At 43.8% G+C, this 17483-nt stretch overlaps 2 protein-coding genes across 2 annotated transcripts in view; both read right to left on the reverse strand.

The window, feature by feature from the left end:
- Positions 1-1843: 1843 nt before the first annotated feature.
- LOC311133844 (GTP-binding protein Rheb-like) lies at positions 1844-5042 on the reverse strand. Its single transcript, XM_084167440.1, has 8 exons — positions 4646-5042; positions 4053-4124; positions 3773-3840; positions 3442-3524; positions 3238-3294; positions 3080-3127; positions 2763-2844; positions 1844-2649 (listed from the first exon to the last, which is right to left on the reverse strand). Exons 1-8 carry the CDS (start codon positions 4695-4697, stop codon positions 2557-2559), a joined length of 555 nt encoding a protein of 184 aa, XP_084023566.1. The 5' UTR covers positions 4698-5042; the 3' UTR covers positions 1844-2556.
- Positions 5043-6067: 1025 nt separating this feature from the next.
- The window catches only part of LOC311134332 (limb region 1 homolog-like protein), a 33821-nt gene continuing 22405 nt past the window's right edge, over positions 6068-17483 (reverse strand). Inside the window, exons 13-16 of the mRNA XM_084167979.1 lie at positions 11539-11703; positions 11369-11435; positions 11077-11238; positions 6068-7756 (exon numbers count right to left, since the gene is read on the reverse strand). Coding sequence (XP_084024105.1) covers positions 7671-7756; positions 11077-11238; positions 11369-11435; positions 11539-11703 — 480 coding nt within the window. The 3' untranslated portion in view covers positions 6068-7670. The remainder of the gene's footprint in view (positions 7757-11076; positions 11239-11368; positions 11436-11538; positions 11704-17483) is intronic.

Raw genomic sequence — 17483 nt, forward strand, 5'->3', positions numbered from 1 at the left:
AGAATTGCAGGAAATTTGCTTTTAGGGTAACTGCAAAAAAAAAATCTGCCCCATGGCAAAATGAGTAGAACTGCATGAAATATGTTAGAAAATGTCAATATTTTCTCTAGGCCCCATGGCAAAATGTGTAGAATTGCAGGAAATGTACTTTAAAACGTACATTGTTTCTCTCCGCTGTCAAGACAGGGGCCAGCAAAATGCTTTGCCCGCAAGGTGGGGGGAACCCCAACCAAATCTCACTAAGGGCCCCCAAAAGGCTAGGCTAGGGCCAGCCCTGGCTACAGTTAGCTTAACTGCACAAATGGATTGATTCCATAAATCAGTTGACTGCAGGTGTGGGTATGGATGTGGGTACACAGACCCGCAAGCCACTGCGGCCCCTCATGATGAGTTCAGATTTTTTGTGGCCCCCACCCCAATCAAAGTTGCCCATCACTGGTCTAATTGTATCCCCCATAGATAGTATTTTATAAAAATTATCACCTCATAATTGTGCTGTCTTTTTTAGTGATTGTTTGGTAGGATGAAAGGTAGACTGATGATCCTGGACTGGTAGACTCATAAGATGTTATTTGGTCACATAGTTTGCGTTCTACTCTGCTTCTCCGACGTCTTCAGTCAGGGACCTTGGCAATTCTAACTTGGTCAGAGAATTTCAGCCTTGTTTCAGCATTCATAGCACAAGTAATCAATAAAAAATACAGACTTTTAAAGGAGTAAAGGATTTATTTATATATACAAAACTGTTTACAGCTAGATTTCTGAGTTAACACTAACCAATGTGGGGGTATTGGTGTTCAGGTGTGTGTTGTGCACCTTGTTTTCTCCATTGGGTCAAGTCAACAGAGAAGGGGGAAAAACCTAGAGGACCTTGAGTCAGGTAGGGAAACAGGTGGGGGGAATAAAGCGGGGGATTGAAGGGTAAGGCACAAGACACAGCATCACCAGCTTCTCTTAGGCTGAGTTTACACAGGCAGCCCAATTCTGATCTTTTGACCAATCACATCAGATATTTTTCAGCACAGATCTTGATTGGTCAGAGGACCAAGTAGTGGAAAAAAAAGTTTATAATCGGGCTGCCTGTGTAAACGCAGCCTTAGACTGCATCATCAATCACCTATCAATCAATCAATCTACTACTTACTCAAAGAGAAGCACTATAAAAAAAAAATCTAAACAATAATAGATACTAGGGGGTGGACTGTCTGGATAAATGGAAGTAATGTGAGTAAAAACCATTGGACTTCAAATTGATCTTTTGTTTGTAAGGCTAAAGTGGACATGCAAATCAGGTTATGTTGAGCACTGTGTCCGATGGGAGTCCCTGACTCAAAACTAAATTCATAAGTCATGTGTCATAAGGCATCCTTGCTTGGCTTGACCAAGCCCTACATCACTTCTGAAATCAAAACCCCAAAACTCAAACTAAACCAGCAGATCCTGTGGTCCCCATGAAAAGGTTAACAGTCCACAGTGGTAAGAAATTATCAGTGAATGCAAAAACAGCAACTCCATAATATTCTTAATTATAGTATAATTGTATGCAGACATTTTGTTCAATATGCTGCTAAATGAACACACTTGTATCTCAGGATATAACTAACAACACTATCAAACCTGTGTCTAGGATCCTAGTGCTCTGGGATCAAAAGGCCACAACTTTTTTAATATAACAGATCCATTCCACTCTCTTCTAAACATCATTCAAGGGGGCCTCGTCCACTGGATAATTACAGCTTCATTATTAATGTCAGATGGTAAATCATAGAGGAAGGGAGCGAGGACCAATCTGCCAACCAGAAGTGAAGAACATAAAAATGTATTCTAAAATACATGATTTACAGTTCAAGGGTGAAGTGTAACCTGAAGTTGACTTGCTGAAAGTTTTACAGTGAAAAAATGTTAGCCAAGACCAATACTATAGGAAATGTACTTCTGCAACACACATATTGTGTGAAAGAGAACTAATTCCAAGATACTGTAACCAAGACATTAATCAGTTGTGAATTATAGTAACTTTCCAACGCTGCTACAACAGCAATGTGAACAGTGGCTCTCTGCCATGGCCGGTGTATTCATTGAAGTATACAGATGACCTGAGAAAAGAAGTCAGGCATGTTTTTTAGGCATCAAGGTCAGCCCTTATTATGTACAAGGTGAAGCTAGCCAGTGAGAGTTGGGGACACTAGCCAGTCACCGCTGCATCTGTTGATGCACGGCTAACTATTTGATTGTAATTATCAGGGAGCTGTTTTTTGTTGTGAAGTTTGGGCTTGTGGCTCTTACATTTGGTATTTCCATGTTTTGTTTTTCATGAGGTTTGGTTTATGCCAACCAAACTTAATAGACTTCAGTAAAACTGACAGTGAAACTCGTGTGACACGTCAGAGTTCTCCTTAGTCAGCCTTGAGTGTGATTGGCTGCCTTTGTGTAAAACACATGAATTATAAGTGGCCACATTGCGACTGCGGCTCCTTGGTGCTAGGGAGGTCATGATTGGCAGGCTGGTGATGTTGTGTCTCCTGGCTTCGGCCAATGAGCTTACTGCTGTCCCTCTTACATCACGGCACACTTTTTCTCCTCTGAGGGAACGTTCCCATCCGCCCTTTCCATCTCCAGAATGATCCGCTTGAATACCTCTACAGCGGTCTGCAATGCATAGAGTTGAACGTAGAAAAACAATCAATAAATAATCTCATGCTTTTGAATAGACAAATATGTGGATGAGTAGCTCTGTCTGCAGAGAAGATATCGTTGTGTACCTCGTTTTCCTTGGCAGAAGATTCCATGAATGCTGCTCCCCATGAGTGGGCCAGCTTCTTCCCTTCCTCTGGCTTGATCACCCTGAGGGGAGGAGGGACACACTGAGCATGATGTAATGAAATCACACCTTTTTATAGGCATGAATGTACCTCTATGGTCACAAGGTCCAAAACCTTGGCTGGGTAACCAAGGTGAAACCATATACCAGTTTTTGAAATCAGATGGTAGTGGCATGGTTCTATACATAATGTACCAGCCATGCATGTGAGTGGGAGCACCATTACTCTCCTCCTTCATTCAGCTCAAGTAGGTTTACCTTTCCATGTGGAGATCTTTTTTATTTCCAACAAGAACAGTTGGCACCCTAAAAGAAAACACATCAATTTATATTTTTTTACTTGGAAAACCAATTTTTTAAGACACAAACAGATCAAAAGTAGCATCACCAACCTTTTATAACTTAGGTTAACTTACTGTATTTTCCCAACCATATCTAGTAGCTTGTCATGAAGAACCTGAACAACTTCAAAACTGCAAAAAGTAAAAGACAAAAAGAGACAGGTTACCAGTGTGCATTGATGGATATACAACTATCTATACACACAGTAGAGTCGCAAGGTCAACAGAGAGCCAGAACAAAGGATGAACCGCGAATGAAATGTACCCATGACTACTCACCTTTTCATGGATGTTACTGCATAGACCAAGACATAACCATGGATGTCCATTGAATGAGACTGAGGGAAAATAGAGTACTCGTCCTGTAGAGATAAGGGGAGAAATCGGTTAAAGAGGAAACACACAAGAAATACAGACAGACAAGTGCTTCTGAAAATAATATCGGCTGGTGTTTTTCGTTCATATCCCAACAATTGTACATGTTGCATCAGCACAAACGGTCACTGATCACCAGACCCCAACAGGTGGTATAAAAAATTATTTTGTGTTATTTCAGAGAGCTGAGAAACAGAGGTAAAGAAAGAAGATGAGTAATGTAAAGCATACATACCTGACCAGCAGTATCGACCAACTGAAGATTGAAGTCTTGACCGTTGACAGACACCGTTTTGTTGAAGGCTGGAAATATGTGAAGAGGCAGTGGTCAAGCCCAAGCCAGGCCACATAAGGGGGACACGTGGTAATTGCTGGATATAGCATGATCATAAATGGAGCATATGTTTTGCTTTTCACCCATGCATATTATTTGATCCTCAATGACACCTTATAATGGGTGCAATAACATAGAATAACAAAACTGATCCAACGAGAAACGAAAAAAAAATACTTACTGTTTTCAATGGTAGGGTCATATGAATCTACGAACTGTCCTTCCACGAACTGTATTGTGAGAGATGACTTTCCTGTAGAGGAAAATTGAATTGTTGTGGCCGATGAGCAGTAATTTCCAAAATCATAGGAAAACGAAAATACCATTTGCTAAGTAAAACACTCAGTGTTACCTGACTCCGAACAACATTTCTACACTGTGATTGGCTATGTTAGTTATGACTGCAGATATTTCATATTGCAAATATCTAGGTCTATGAGCTAACGTTAGCAACGTTAGTTGGCCGCGTTAACACATCGTGGAACTTAGCTTAAGTTGTTGTGGCAAAGTTAGCACACAACTTTGGCATGGTGAGTGAGTAGAAGGCTATCAACTACAACGTTTATACATGAACAACGTCTATACATCAAAACACTACCCAATTCACAATTACATAGCTATGGCATTCTCTTCTGTGCTTGATTCTGTTTTGGTACTAGAAGCTAGCTAGCCTTTTTTTTGCATAGCTAGTACGCTATTGCTAGCTACCAATACCGTACAGTAGCTATGCAAACAAAAACAAAGGCTAGCTAAGTAGCTTCTTATTTCACTCACCGACAGATCTGTACCCAATCACAGCTATCTTCCTGTATTTTGGTTGAGGCATTGTTTTAAAATAGTAACTTCAATAGATAATGTTAAAATGTTGTAGCTATGGTCGTTTTAATAAAGAAACAAAAACTTTATCGCCACATTCGTTTCACGTCACGTGACAACAACAAACTTTTCAGAGCTAACACTTCGCTGGCGTCGAGTTGCAACTTCAGAACTGAACTGAAGCTGGTAGAACACGTATTTCGACTGATATTTGCAATATATCGGTTATCGATACAGTTATGTATGGCGATAATTGGTTTGAATGATCTAAATATTAGTTTTTAGAACTTAAAACAGGAAACCAAAACGGCTTATTCACAGCAGTTGGGCTTCGCGAGTCACACTGTCGGAAACTGGACAAGCACACCGTCGTAAAACTACGTACGTCAGCGCTTGACATGAGGTTGCACTATTTTGTACAGCAGAGGTCACTCTCACCCTGATTTACTTATATACAAACGTTTGTGAGAGAAACACAAATTAGGCATTTTTAACACATTCATATAGCAAAACCCATTCAGCTGTTTTTATTATTTAATGCTCAATGACCGTACAAGATTAGCATACTTTTACAGAAACAGGCTTTAAAAAAATAAAAAATAATAATATATGCCATTTAGCAGACACTTTTACCCAAAGCCACTTACAGTCATGCGTGCATACATTTTAAGAATGGGTGGTCCCCAATGCTTGACTTGGACTGAAATATGTGCTGGTACTCATTTTGGGTGCTGGTACTGTTTATATTTAGGTGCAGGAGCTCCACAATACTTTTGAGTTAACATTCTATAACAGGAACAGGAGCTCAAGCAGTAGAACATTTGAGGTGCTGGTACTCAGCTCCGGTGAGCTCCTGCTTGACGCTGGAATCCAACCCACTATCCTGGCGTTGCAAGCGCCATGCTGTACCAATTGAGCTACAGAGTACCACACAGAGAACCTTTTATCAGTTTTAAATAGACCTATGCTTATTTTAAGGCTCAGACCCTATCAATCATGAATGTGTACGGTGGTCCTTGTTAAGATGGCATAAGTGTACAACAAAATCTGTTAAATAGCTGCTTTAAAAGTTATGTATGTTAGGTTGAGTACACTTATGCCATCTTTGTGTAGCTCCAGCAGCACCTCAACGACAAAATTGAAGAAGATAGAAACTATCTAAAATGATGACATAAGACTTATCTTTACCATCTTTACCATACCATTTGGTACTTAGACGCATAACAGATGGTGTGGGACATGGATTTGTCTAAAGACTACCCTACTTTTGAGGCTCTAAAAACCTACTTACTTACAGATTGGAGTGAAACAGGGTTGCCAAATCAGTACATTTTCTTAGTGGGTATGCTATGCTCAAACCAAAACAAGCAGCAATGATGTAAGAAACAGACAGAAAAAAATATTTATTGTTCCATTAGAAGAGTCCTTACAAAAACTCTCTTCAGTTTAGATATTCACAGTTTTAAACAATTTTCATATACTTTTAACCAGAGTTCACAGTTATAGATAGCTAACAATCATACATCATAGTAAAGCATACAGTTTTACAAGACATACAGACAATTGAACATGTAGTAGCCTACTGTTCTGGCATTGAAATGACAACACATTTTGACATTTGTATGATTTAATTTTAATTTAATTTATTTCACCTTTATTTAACCAGGTAAGCCAGTTGAGAACAAGTTCTCATTTACAACTACAACCTCAGGAGAGGTTGAGGAGTGTTTTACCCGTGAGACAATAACATATGAACATTCACTTGAGGTCAACATAAATCTATGGCCACAAACTCATCATTAAAAAACAAAAAACTTAATTTACAAAATGAAATGAACTTGGTACAATATTGGAGAAAAATGTCCATGCATGTACACAACGTTGCGCAAAAAATGAATGTACACTGACGGACACATGGACACACGCACACACTCAAACACACACACAGATAGCCTTTCTCAAACACACACATCACAGTTTAACTTGGTCTTAAGTTCCAGGCCATTGTTTCCGGTCTGTACTTTAAATGTCCTTTAGCACCGTGGTGCTAAGCATTGTATGTTTCTGTTCTCTTCATAAAAGACTGTTGTCCAACTTTTCAATCCAACAATAAAATGTCCTTATCACATAAGGTTGTGATACAAATATGTAAATGAGAATGATATACTAAAAATAGTAATATAGTAGAATTGGCCATATGCACTGAAGTAGAGTTACTGTACACATCCCTTACTTTAATTAATGTTAACTGATTTACTCTTATTCTTTGACACCATACATCAGCTTCTTTCCTAAACATTCCATTAGAGGACAACAGAAAGAAGGGAAATTATGTTCACAAGATGACACAGCAGAATAAATAATTTGAATAATACACAAGGTAATAAGTGCAAGAGCGCAATAGGCAAAAAGGGAGAGAGAGAGGAGAGGAAAAGACAGTGATATCTAGAGAAGTATACAGAGCTGAAGTTCTTGTGGAGTTCCTTCCAGTCAAGGATCAAGATGTTTTGAGAATGGCAGACAGTTTAGCAAAAGTCATCGTGGATGTCTATGAAGGGTTCATGTATTGGGAAAGACCTTGAGACTAGAAGACGACCATCTCTATATACTATACATGTCAATTCTTCCTCCCTTTCTGTTCATTTTGCTTCCTTCACCATTGTCTTCCTCTTCTTTTTTTGCAAAAAATGTATTTTATTTCTCACATACTCCATTATAAACCTGACAGACGAGGAGACAAATTGCATTGGTCCCCTTGGTGCAGTACCTGTCCTGTACCTATTCTCTGAAGTATAATCATGTCTGAGGTCCAAGTCCAGAGTTTCATCCTCTTCTCAGTGGTGACAGGATCACCAGTCGTCCATCAGCAAACAGGTCAATCCCCTTCTCTCTTTCAAAGAGAGTTTACTACAGCTAAATATTTGGGGACACTGCTCTTTGGCAAGCTCACTTTGGTAAGCCCAGGTCATTGGCTTGTTGAAGTTCACTGAATCTTTGAGAGTCCATTAGCCAATAGGAGCCTGAGTGGGATGGTGGAGCGGGACACGGTCAATGGCAGTATATTCAGCCCTGGGAAGAGAGAGAGGACCATATTAGTGAATTAACCGATCACAACGTGTGTAAGTGTGCGTGTGTGTGTGTGTGCATGAGCAAGCATACATACAGTATCTCACAAAAGTGAGTACACCCCTCACAGTTTTGTAAATATTTGAGTATATCTTTTCATGTGACAACACTGAAGAAATGACACTTTGCTACAATGTAAAGTAGTGAGTGTACAGCTTGTATAACAGTGTACATTTGCTGTCCCCTCAAAATAACACAACACACAGCCATTAATGTCTAAACCGCTGGCAACGAAAGTGAGTACACCCCTAAGTGAAAATGTCAAAATTGGGCCCAAAGTGTCAATATTTTGTCAACATTTTCCAGCACTCCCTTAACCATCTTGGGCATGGAGTTCACCAGAGCTTCACAGGTTGCCACTGGAGTCCTCTTCCACTCCTCCATGACGACATCACAGAGCTGGTGGATGTTAGAGACCTTGCACTCCTCCACCTTCCATTTGAGGATGTCCCACAGATGCTCAATAGGGTTTAGGTCTGGAGACATGCTTGGCCAGTCCATCACCTTTACCCTCAGCTTCTTTAGCAAGGCAGTGGTCGTCTTGGAGGTGTGTTTGGGGTCGTTATCATGTTGGAATACTGCCCTGCGGCCCAGTCTCCGAAGGGAGGGGATCATGCTCTGCTTCAGTATGTCACAGTACGTTGGCATTCATGGTTCCCTCAATGAACTGTAGCTCCCCAGCGCCGACAGCACTCATGCAGCCCCAGACCATGACACTCCCACCACCATGCTTGACTGTAGGCAAGAGACACTTGTCTTTGTACTCCTCACCTGGTTGCCGCCACACACGCTTGACACCATCTGAACCAAATAAGTTTATCTTGGTCTCATCAGACCACAGGACATGGTTCCAGTAATCCATGTCCTTAGTCTGCTTGTCTTCAGCAAACTGTTTGCGGGTTTTCTTGTGCATTATCTTTAAAGAGGCTTCCTTCTGGGACGACAGCCATGTAGACCAATTTGTTACAGTGTGCGGCGTATGGTCTGAGCACTGACAGGCTGACCCCCCACCCCTTCAACCTCTGCAGCAATGCTGGCAGCACTCATACGTCTATTTCCCAAAGACAACCTCTGGATATGACGCTGAGCACGTGCACTCAACTTCTTTGGTCGACCATGGCGAGGCCTGTTCTGAGTGGAACCTGTCCTGTTAAACCGCTGTATGGTCTTGGCCACCGTGCTGCAGCTCAGTTTCAGGGTCTTGGCAATCTTCTTATAGCCCAGGCCATCTTTATGTAGAGCAACAATTCTTTTTTTCAGATCCTCAGAGAGTTCTTTGCCATGTTGAACTTCCAGTGACCAGTATGAGGGAGTGTGAGAGCGATGACACCAAATTTAACACACCTGCTCCCCATTCACACCTGAGACCTTGTAACACTAACGAGTCACATGACACCGGGGAGGGAAAATGGCTAATTGGGCCCAATTTGGACATTTTCACTTAGGGGTGTACTCACTTTTGTTGCCAGCGGTTTAGACATTAATGGCTGTGTGTTGAGTTATTTTGAGGGGACAGCAAATTTACACTGTAATACAAGCTGTACACTCACTACTTTACATTGTAGCAAAGTGTCATTTCTTCAGTGTTGTTACGTGAAAATATATACTCAAATATTAACAAAAATGTGAGGGGTGTATTCACTTTTGTGAGATATTGTATATGTATGCGTAACTGTCTATGTTTTTGTTATTTTGTTATTTTATTTTTTCTCCCTTTTTCTCCCCAATTTCGTGATATCCAATTGCGATCCAATTACGATCTTGTCTCATCGCTGCAACTCCCCAAGGGGCTTTGGAGAGGTGAAAGTCGAGTCATGCGTTCTCCGAAACATGACCCGCCAAACCGCGCTTCTTAACACCTGCCCGCTTAACCTGGAAGCCAGCCGCACCAATGTGTCGGAGGAAACACCGTCCAACTGACGACCGAAGTCAGCCTGCAAGCGCCCAGCCCACCACAAGGAGCTGCTAGAGCGCGATGAGCCAAGTAAAGCCCCCCCGGCCAAACCCTCCCCTAATCCGGACGACACTGGGCCAATTGTGCGCCGCACTATGGGACTCCCGGTCATGGCCAGTGGTGTGATGGGTGATTTTAAGGAGTCAGGCGCAGGAGGGTAAATCACAGAATAACATGATTTATTCCGGAATACAGAGTTACGCAGTAAAGCGTCAAAACAGTCCAGTGCGCAAAACAGGCGCACTGGAACCAACAAGGCACACGGGGAAAAATAACCCAGCGATACAAAATACAAGGAGCTCCACTATCCTCACAATAAACAATCACACACAAAGACAAGGGGGCAGAGGGAACACTTATACAGGTACTGATTAATATGAATTAATATGCCATTTAGCAGACGCTTTTATCCAAAGTGACTTACAGTCATGTGCGCATACATTTTTACGTATGGGTGGTCCCGGGGATCGATCCCACTACCCTGGCGTTACAAGCGCCATGCTCTACCAATTGAGCTACAGAGGACCACACGAGGGGATATGAACCAGGTGTGTGTAATAAACAAGACAAAACAAATGGAATGATAAGATGAGGAGCGGCAGTGGCTAGAAGGCCGGTGACGACGAACGCCGAAGCCTGCCCGAACAAGGAGAGGAGGCAGCCTTGGAGGAAGTCGTGACAGGTAGTGACACAGCCTGGGATCGAACCCGGGTCTGTAGTGACACCTCAAGCACTGCGATGCAGTGACTTAGACCGCTGCGCCAATCGTGAGGTCCCGTAAGGCACTACAGAGGGTAGTGCGTACAGCCCAGTACATCACTGGGGCCAAGCTTCCTGCCATCCAGGACCTATATACTAGGTGGTGTCAGAGGAAGGCCCAAAAAATTGTCAAAGACTCCAGTCACCCAAGTCATAGACTGTTCTCTCTGCTACCACACAGCAAGCGGTACTGGAGCGCCAAGTCTAGGTCCAAAAGGCTCCTTAACAGCTTCTACCCCCAAGCCATAAGACTGCTGAACAATTAATCAAATGGCAACCTGGACTATTTTCATTGACTGTACACCCGCACATTGACTTGGTACCGATACCCCCTGTATATAGCCTCATTATTGTTATTTTATGTGTTACTTTTTGTATTTATATATTTTTATTTTATTTTATTTAGTAAATATTTTTCTTAACTCTATTTTCTTAAAACTGCATTGTTGGTTAAGGGCTTGTAAGTAAGCATTTCACGGTAAGGTCTACACCTTTTGTATTTGGCGCATGTGACAAATGATTTGATTTGATTTGTGTGACCCCCACATACCGAATGCTCTGATGAGTTCCCTCTGTACGGTCCATGTGAGAGTGTTGATCAAACAGGCAGAGGTCAGCCCAGCAAACAGTACGTTATACAGGAAGACGATGTGGAAGTTTCCCAGCCAGTTATACTGACCAAAGTCTCCCAGCAGATCAAACCGGGTGATCCCTGAATCATCAAGATCAAAGGAGAAATATTAAATGATTGTTTAGAAAAAGTATCTATTTGTTTTTATTTTATATATATGTCAGTCCATCATACAACAGCACCTGACACTGATACTCCACTGAAGACTTACCCAGAGTCCTAGAGAATACGGGCAGAGCTGAGCTGAGCACCAATAGAGACACACAGTTCCCAATAATCTGTGAAAAGAGAGAGAGATAGATGGGTTATTAGAGTGCCCAATGGAAGAGAGAGCGAACCGTGTGTATGTGCATGCCAGTGTGTGTGTGTGTGTGTGTGTACCTGTGTCAGTGTGGTGTCCTGCGCACGGGGTCGTAGTCCAGTGAACAGTGGTGAGCTGTAGAAACCCACTACTGAGGAGATCATGAGATACAAGATGAGGACCGCCTGTACTGTAGCCCCTAACGAACCAAACATGGAGAACGAGGCAGCGCCCAGGAGAGGGTCCTTTAAGAAAAGAGAGAGATCCTCTGTTATCCTGTGTTAATACAATTGAATGTCAGTAGTACACACGAGATATAAACTCTGTTTCATAGTGTATATAGGTCTACTACAGAGTACAATTTTATGCTGTACAGTGTTCATAGGCAAGAACTACAGGTATACAAGTAGTGGCTACATATCTTTGTTTGAATTAAATTAGATATTTGCTGAATTATTATTATTATTATTATTATTATTATTATTATTATTATTATTATATTTTGGGGGGGTAGATCAGCTTTAATATTGCAGACAGATTGTAACTTCCATCAATGTAATTGTCTGCATCACCTCCAATCCCCCATATGTTTTTTTTCTCACAAATATATATTTCCCTTTATTACTTTCCAACCCCACCACCCCTTCCCTAATTGGAGTAAACTAGTGAACAACATCGCTCAGGCCTCTACTTCCAGCTTGTACATACTACAGTGAGGGAAAAAAGTATTTTCTCCCCTGCTGATTTTGTACGTTTTCCCACTGACAAAGACATGATCAGTCTATAATTTGAATGGTAGGTTTATTTGAACAGTGAGAGACAGAATAACAACAAAAAAATCCAGAAAAACGCATGTCAAAAATGTTATAAATTGATTTGCATTTTAATGAGGTAAATAAGTATTTGACCCCTCTGCAAAACATGACTTAGTACTTGGTGGCAAAACCCTTGTTGGCAATCACAGAGGTCAGACGTTTCTTGTAGTTGGCCACCAGGTTTGCACACATCTCAGGAGAGATTTTGTTCCACTCCTCTTTGCAGATCTTCTCCAAGTCATTAAGGTTTCGAGGCTGACGTTTGGCAACTCGAACCTTCAGCTCCCTCCACAGATTTTCTATGGGATTAAGGTCTGGAGACTGCCTAGGCCACTCCAGGACCTTAATGTGCTTCTTCTTGAGCCACTCCTTTGTTGCCTTGGCCGTGTGTTTTGGGTCATTGTCATGCTGGAATACACATCCACAACCCATTTTCAATGCCCTGGCTGAGGGAAGGAGGTTCTCACCCAAGATTTGACGGTACATGGCCCCGTCCATCGTCCCTTTGATGCGGTGAAGTTGTCCTGTCCCCTTAGCAGAAAAACACCCCCAAAGCATAATGTTTCCACCTCCATGTTTGACGGTGGGGATGGTGTTCTTGGGGTCAAAGGCAGCATTCCTCCTCCTCCAAACACGGCGAATTGAGTTGATGCCAAAGAGCTCGATTTTTGTCTCATCTGACCAGTTCTCCTCTGAATCATTCAGATGTTCATTGGCAAACTTCAGACGGTATATGTGCTTTCTTGAGCAGGGGGACCTTGCGGGCGCTGCAGGATTTCAGTCCTTCACGGCGTAGTATGTTACCAATTGTTTTCTTGGTGACTATGGTCCCAGCTGCCTTGAGATCATTGACAAGATCCTCCCGTGTAGTTCTGGGCTGATTCCTCACCGTTCTCATGATCATTGCAACTCCACGAGGTGAGATCTTGCATGGAGCCCCAGGCCGAGGGAGATTGACAGTTATTTTGTGTTTCTTCCATTTGCGAAGAATCGCACCAACTGTTGTCACCTTCTCACCAAGCTGCTTGGCGATGGTCTTGTAGCCTATTCCAGCCTTGTGTAGGTCTACAATCTTGTCCCTGACATCCTTGGAGAGCTCTTTGGTCTTGGCCATGGTGGAGAGTTTGGAATCTGATTGATTGCTTCTGTGGACAGGTGTCTTTTATACAGGTAACAAACTGAGATTAGGAGCACTCCCTTTAAGAGTGTGCTCCTAATCTCAGCTCGTTACCTGTATAAAAGACACCTGGGAGCCAGAAATCTTTCTGATTGAGAGGGAGTCAAATAATTATTTCCCTCATTAAAATGCAAATAAATTTATAACATTTTTGACATGGATTTTTCTCCCACTGTTCAAATAAACCTACCATTAAAATTATAGACTGATCATTTCTTTGTCAGTGGGCAAACGTACAAAATCAGCAGGGGATCAAATACTTTTTCCCCCTCACTGTATATACATTTTATGGACATATTTTTTTGTTTTTACTCCTGAACTTCCTCTACCCTCAACCTCTCCGATCATTTTCATGATGTCCATCCGGTTTGCTTCTATATGCCATATCTTTCTAACTGTGCTCTTTCACAAAAGTTCTCAACCTATAACCTATATACAGTGGGGAGAACAAGTATTTGATACACTGCCGATTTTGCAGGTTTTCCTACTTACAAAGCATGTAGAGGTCTGTCATTTTTATCATAGGTACACTTCAACTGTGAGAGATGGAATCTAAAACAAAAATCCAGAAAATCACATTGTATGATTTTTAAGTAATTAATTTGCATTTTATTGCATGACATAAGAATTTGATACATCAGAAAAGCAGAACTTAATATTTGGTACAGAAACCTTTGTTTGCAATTACAGAGATCATACGTTTCCTGTAGGTCTTGACCAGGTTTGCACACACTGCAGCAGGGATTTTGGCCCACTCCTCCATACAGACCTTCTCCAGATCCTTCAGGTTTCGGGGCTGTCGCTGGGCAATACGGACTTTCAGCTCCCTCCAAAGATTTTCTATTGGGTTCAGGTCTGGAGACTGGCTAGGCCACTCCAGGACCTTGAGATGCTTCTTACGGAGCCACTCCTTAGTTGCCCTGGCTGTGTGTTTCGGGTCGTTGTCATGCTGGAAGACCCAGCCAAGACCCATCTTCAATGCTCTTACTGAGGGAAGGAGGTTGTTGGCCAAGATCTCGCGATACATGGCCCCATCCATCCTCCCCTCATTACGGTGCAGTCGTCCTGTCCCCTTTGCAGAAAAGCATCCCCAAAGAATGATGTTTCCACCTCCATGCTTCACGGTTGGGATGGTGTTCTTGGGGTTGTACTCATCCTTCTTCTTCCTCCAAACACGGCGAGTGGAGTTTAGACCAAAAAGCTCTATTTTTGTCTCATCAGACCACATGACCTTCTCCCATTCCTCCTCTGGATCATCCAGATGGTCATTGGCAAACTTCAGATGGGCTGGACATGCGCTGGCTTGAGCAGGGAGACCTTGCGTGTGCTGCAGGATTTTAATCCATGACGGCGTAGTGTGTTACTAATGGTTTTCTTTGAGACTGTGGTCCCAGCTCTCTTCAGGTCATTGACCAGGTCCTGCCGTGTAGTTCTGGGCTGATCCCTCACCTTCCTCATGATCATTGATGCCCCACGAGGTGAGATCTTGCATGGAGCCCTAGACCGATGGTGATTGACCGTCATCTTGAACTTCTTCCATTTTCTAATAATTGCGCCAACAGTTGTTGCCTTCTCACCAAGCTGCTTGCCTATTGTCCTGTAGCCCATCCCAGCCTTGTGCAGGTCTACAATTTTATCCCTGATGTCCTTACACAGCTCTCTGGTCTTGGCCATTGTGGAGAGGTTGGAGTCTGTTTGATTGAGTGTGTGGACAGGTGTCTTTTATACAGGTAACGAGTTCAAACAGGTGCAGTTAATACAGGTAATGAGTGGAGAACAGAAGGGCTTCTTAAAGAAAAACGAACAGGTCTGTGAGAGCCGGAATTCTTACTGGTTGGTAGGTGATCAAATACTTATGTCATGCAACAAAATGCAAATTAATTACTTAAAAATCATACAATGTGATTTTCTGGATTTTTGTTTTAGATTCCGTCTCTCACAGTTGAAGTGTACCTATGATAAAAATTACAGACCTCTACATGCTTTGTAAGTAGGAAAACCTGCAAAATCGGCAGTTTATCAAATACTTGTTCTCCCCACTGTACTTATTATGGACACAGTATGCTTTACATTAGTTATCTTGTTGTTATTAGTTATTGTTAGTTGTTATTAGTCCCATCCTTCAGCTCCATTCAACACCTCCCATCTATCTCTTAACACCATCCATATTGGATTTCTATTTGCCATATATTTTTCAACTGTACTGTGATGTTTCACAAAAGTTCTGAACCCTTCTATTCTCATTGTTTCTACAGATTGTAAATTGAAAATACATTTTTTTGCTAAAAGTATTATTATATAATTGATCGATTGACTATGACTTTTCAGATCACTGTCACGATCGTTGAGAGACGGGTCAGACCAAGGTGCAGCGTGGTATGCGTACATATTTATTAATAAGAATAAACACTTGACAAAATAACAAAAACAACGAAAACGTGAAGTCCTATGGGCTATACACAAACAAGCCAAACAGGAACACAAACAAGATCCCACAACTAAGGTAGGCAACCAGGCTACTTAAGTATGATCCCCAATCAGAGACAACGAGCGACAGCTGCCTCTGATTGGGAATCACACCCGGCCAAACATAGAAATACTAGAATACAATATAGAAATACAATAACATAGATCTCAAACTGAACTCACACCCTGACCCAACCAACAAGAGTTCTCTAGGTCAGGGCGTGACAGTACCCCCCCCCCCCCCCAACAGTGCGTACTCCGGCCGACCAAACCTGATTCATTAGGGGAGGGTCCGGGTGGGCATTCAGCCTCGGAGGCGGCTCCGGCTCCGGGCATGACGACCTCTACCTCTCTGCCTCCCGTTGCGCCCCTGGTCTGGTCCTCGGCGCGATGCTTCCCCTCTCCTTCCTCCCACGATGCACCAAGCCCTGTCTGGACCCTGGTGTGGGAGACCCTGAACCTGGAGAGGGGCTGACTTCTGGGTCTGGAGTGGAGCCGCTGACCAAGGCTGAACTGGACCCCGGTGGAGCGGACTGCCCTGGCTCCGGAGTAGAACCACTGACCGGAGCTGGACTAGGCACCGGTGGAGCGGACTACTCTGGCTCCGGAGTGGAACCGCTGACCGGAGCTGGACTAGGCACCGGTGGAGCGGACTGCTCTGGCTCCGGAGTGGAGCCGCTGACCGGAGCTGGACTCGGCACCGGTGGAGCGGACTGCTCTGGCTCCGGAGTGGAACCGCTGACCGGAGCGGGACTGGGAACACGCACCACTGGTCTGGTGCGAGGAGCAGGCACGGGCCGTGCCGGACTAGATACACGCACCACTGGTTTGGTGCGGGGAGCAGGCACGGGTCATGCCGGACTGGAGACACGCACCACAGGTTTGGTGTGAGGAGCAGGCACGGGCCGTTCCGGACTGGATACACGCACCACTGGTTTGGTGCGGGGAGCAGGTACGGGGCGTACCGGGCTGGCGACACGCACCACAGGTTTGGTGCAGGGAGCAGGTACGGGCCGTACTGGACTGGATACACGCACCGCTGGTTTGGTGCGGGGAGCAGGTACGGGGCGTACCGGGCTGGCGACACGCACCACTGGTTTGGTGCGGGGGAGAAGGTACGGGCCGTACTGGACTGGATACACGCACCGCTGGTTTGGTGCGGGGAGCAGGTACGGGGCGTACCGGGCTGGCGACAGGCACCACTGGTTTGGTGCGAGGAGCTGGCACAGGCCGTACCGGGCTGTGGAGGCGCACTGGAGGTCTGGAGCGTAGAGCTGACACAACCCGTCCTGGCTGGATGCCCACTTCCGCACGGTACGTGCGTGGCGTTAGTACAGGACGCACTGGGCTGTGAACGCGCACTGGAGACACAGTACCTAGAACCACCGCAGGATATGCTGGACCGAGGAGGCGTACTGGAGACCAGGAGCGTTGAGCCGGCACAACCCGTCCTGGCTGGATGCCCATTTTCGCACGGCACGTGCATGGCGCTAGCACAGGACGCACTGGACTGTGCAGGCGCACTGGCGACACAGTGCGTATCTCCGCATAACACAGAGCCTGCACG

The sequence above is a fragment of the Coregonus lavaretus genome (assembly GCF_964263955.1).
Source record: "Coregonus lavaretus genome assembly, chromosome: 8".
Lineage (NCBI taxonomy): Eukaryota > Metazoa > Chordata > Actinopteri > Salmoniformes > Salmonidae > Coregonus > Coregonus lavaretus.

Bases quoted from the DNA above. Each gene is read 5' to 3' on its own strand.
- LOC311133844 (XM_084167440.1), bottom strand. From the start codon at position 4,697: ATGCCTCAACCAAAATACAGGAAGATAGCTGTGATTGGGTACAGATCT. The intron at 3,525-3,772 runs GTATGTATGCTT...TTATCTCTACAG, and splicing joins TGGTCGATACTGCTGGTCAG to GACGAGTACTCTATTTTCCC. The intron at 3,128-3,237 runs GTAAGTTAACCT...GTTTTCTTTTAG, and splicing joins GATATGGTTGGGAAAATACA to GGTGCCAACTGTTCTTGTTG.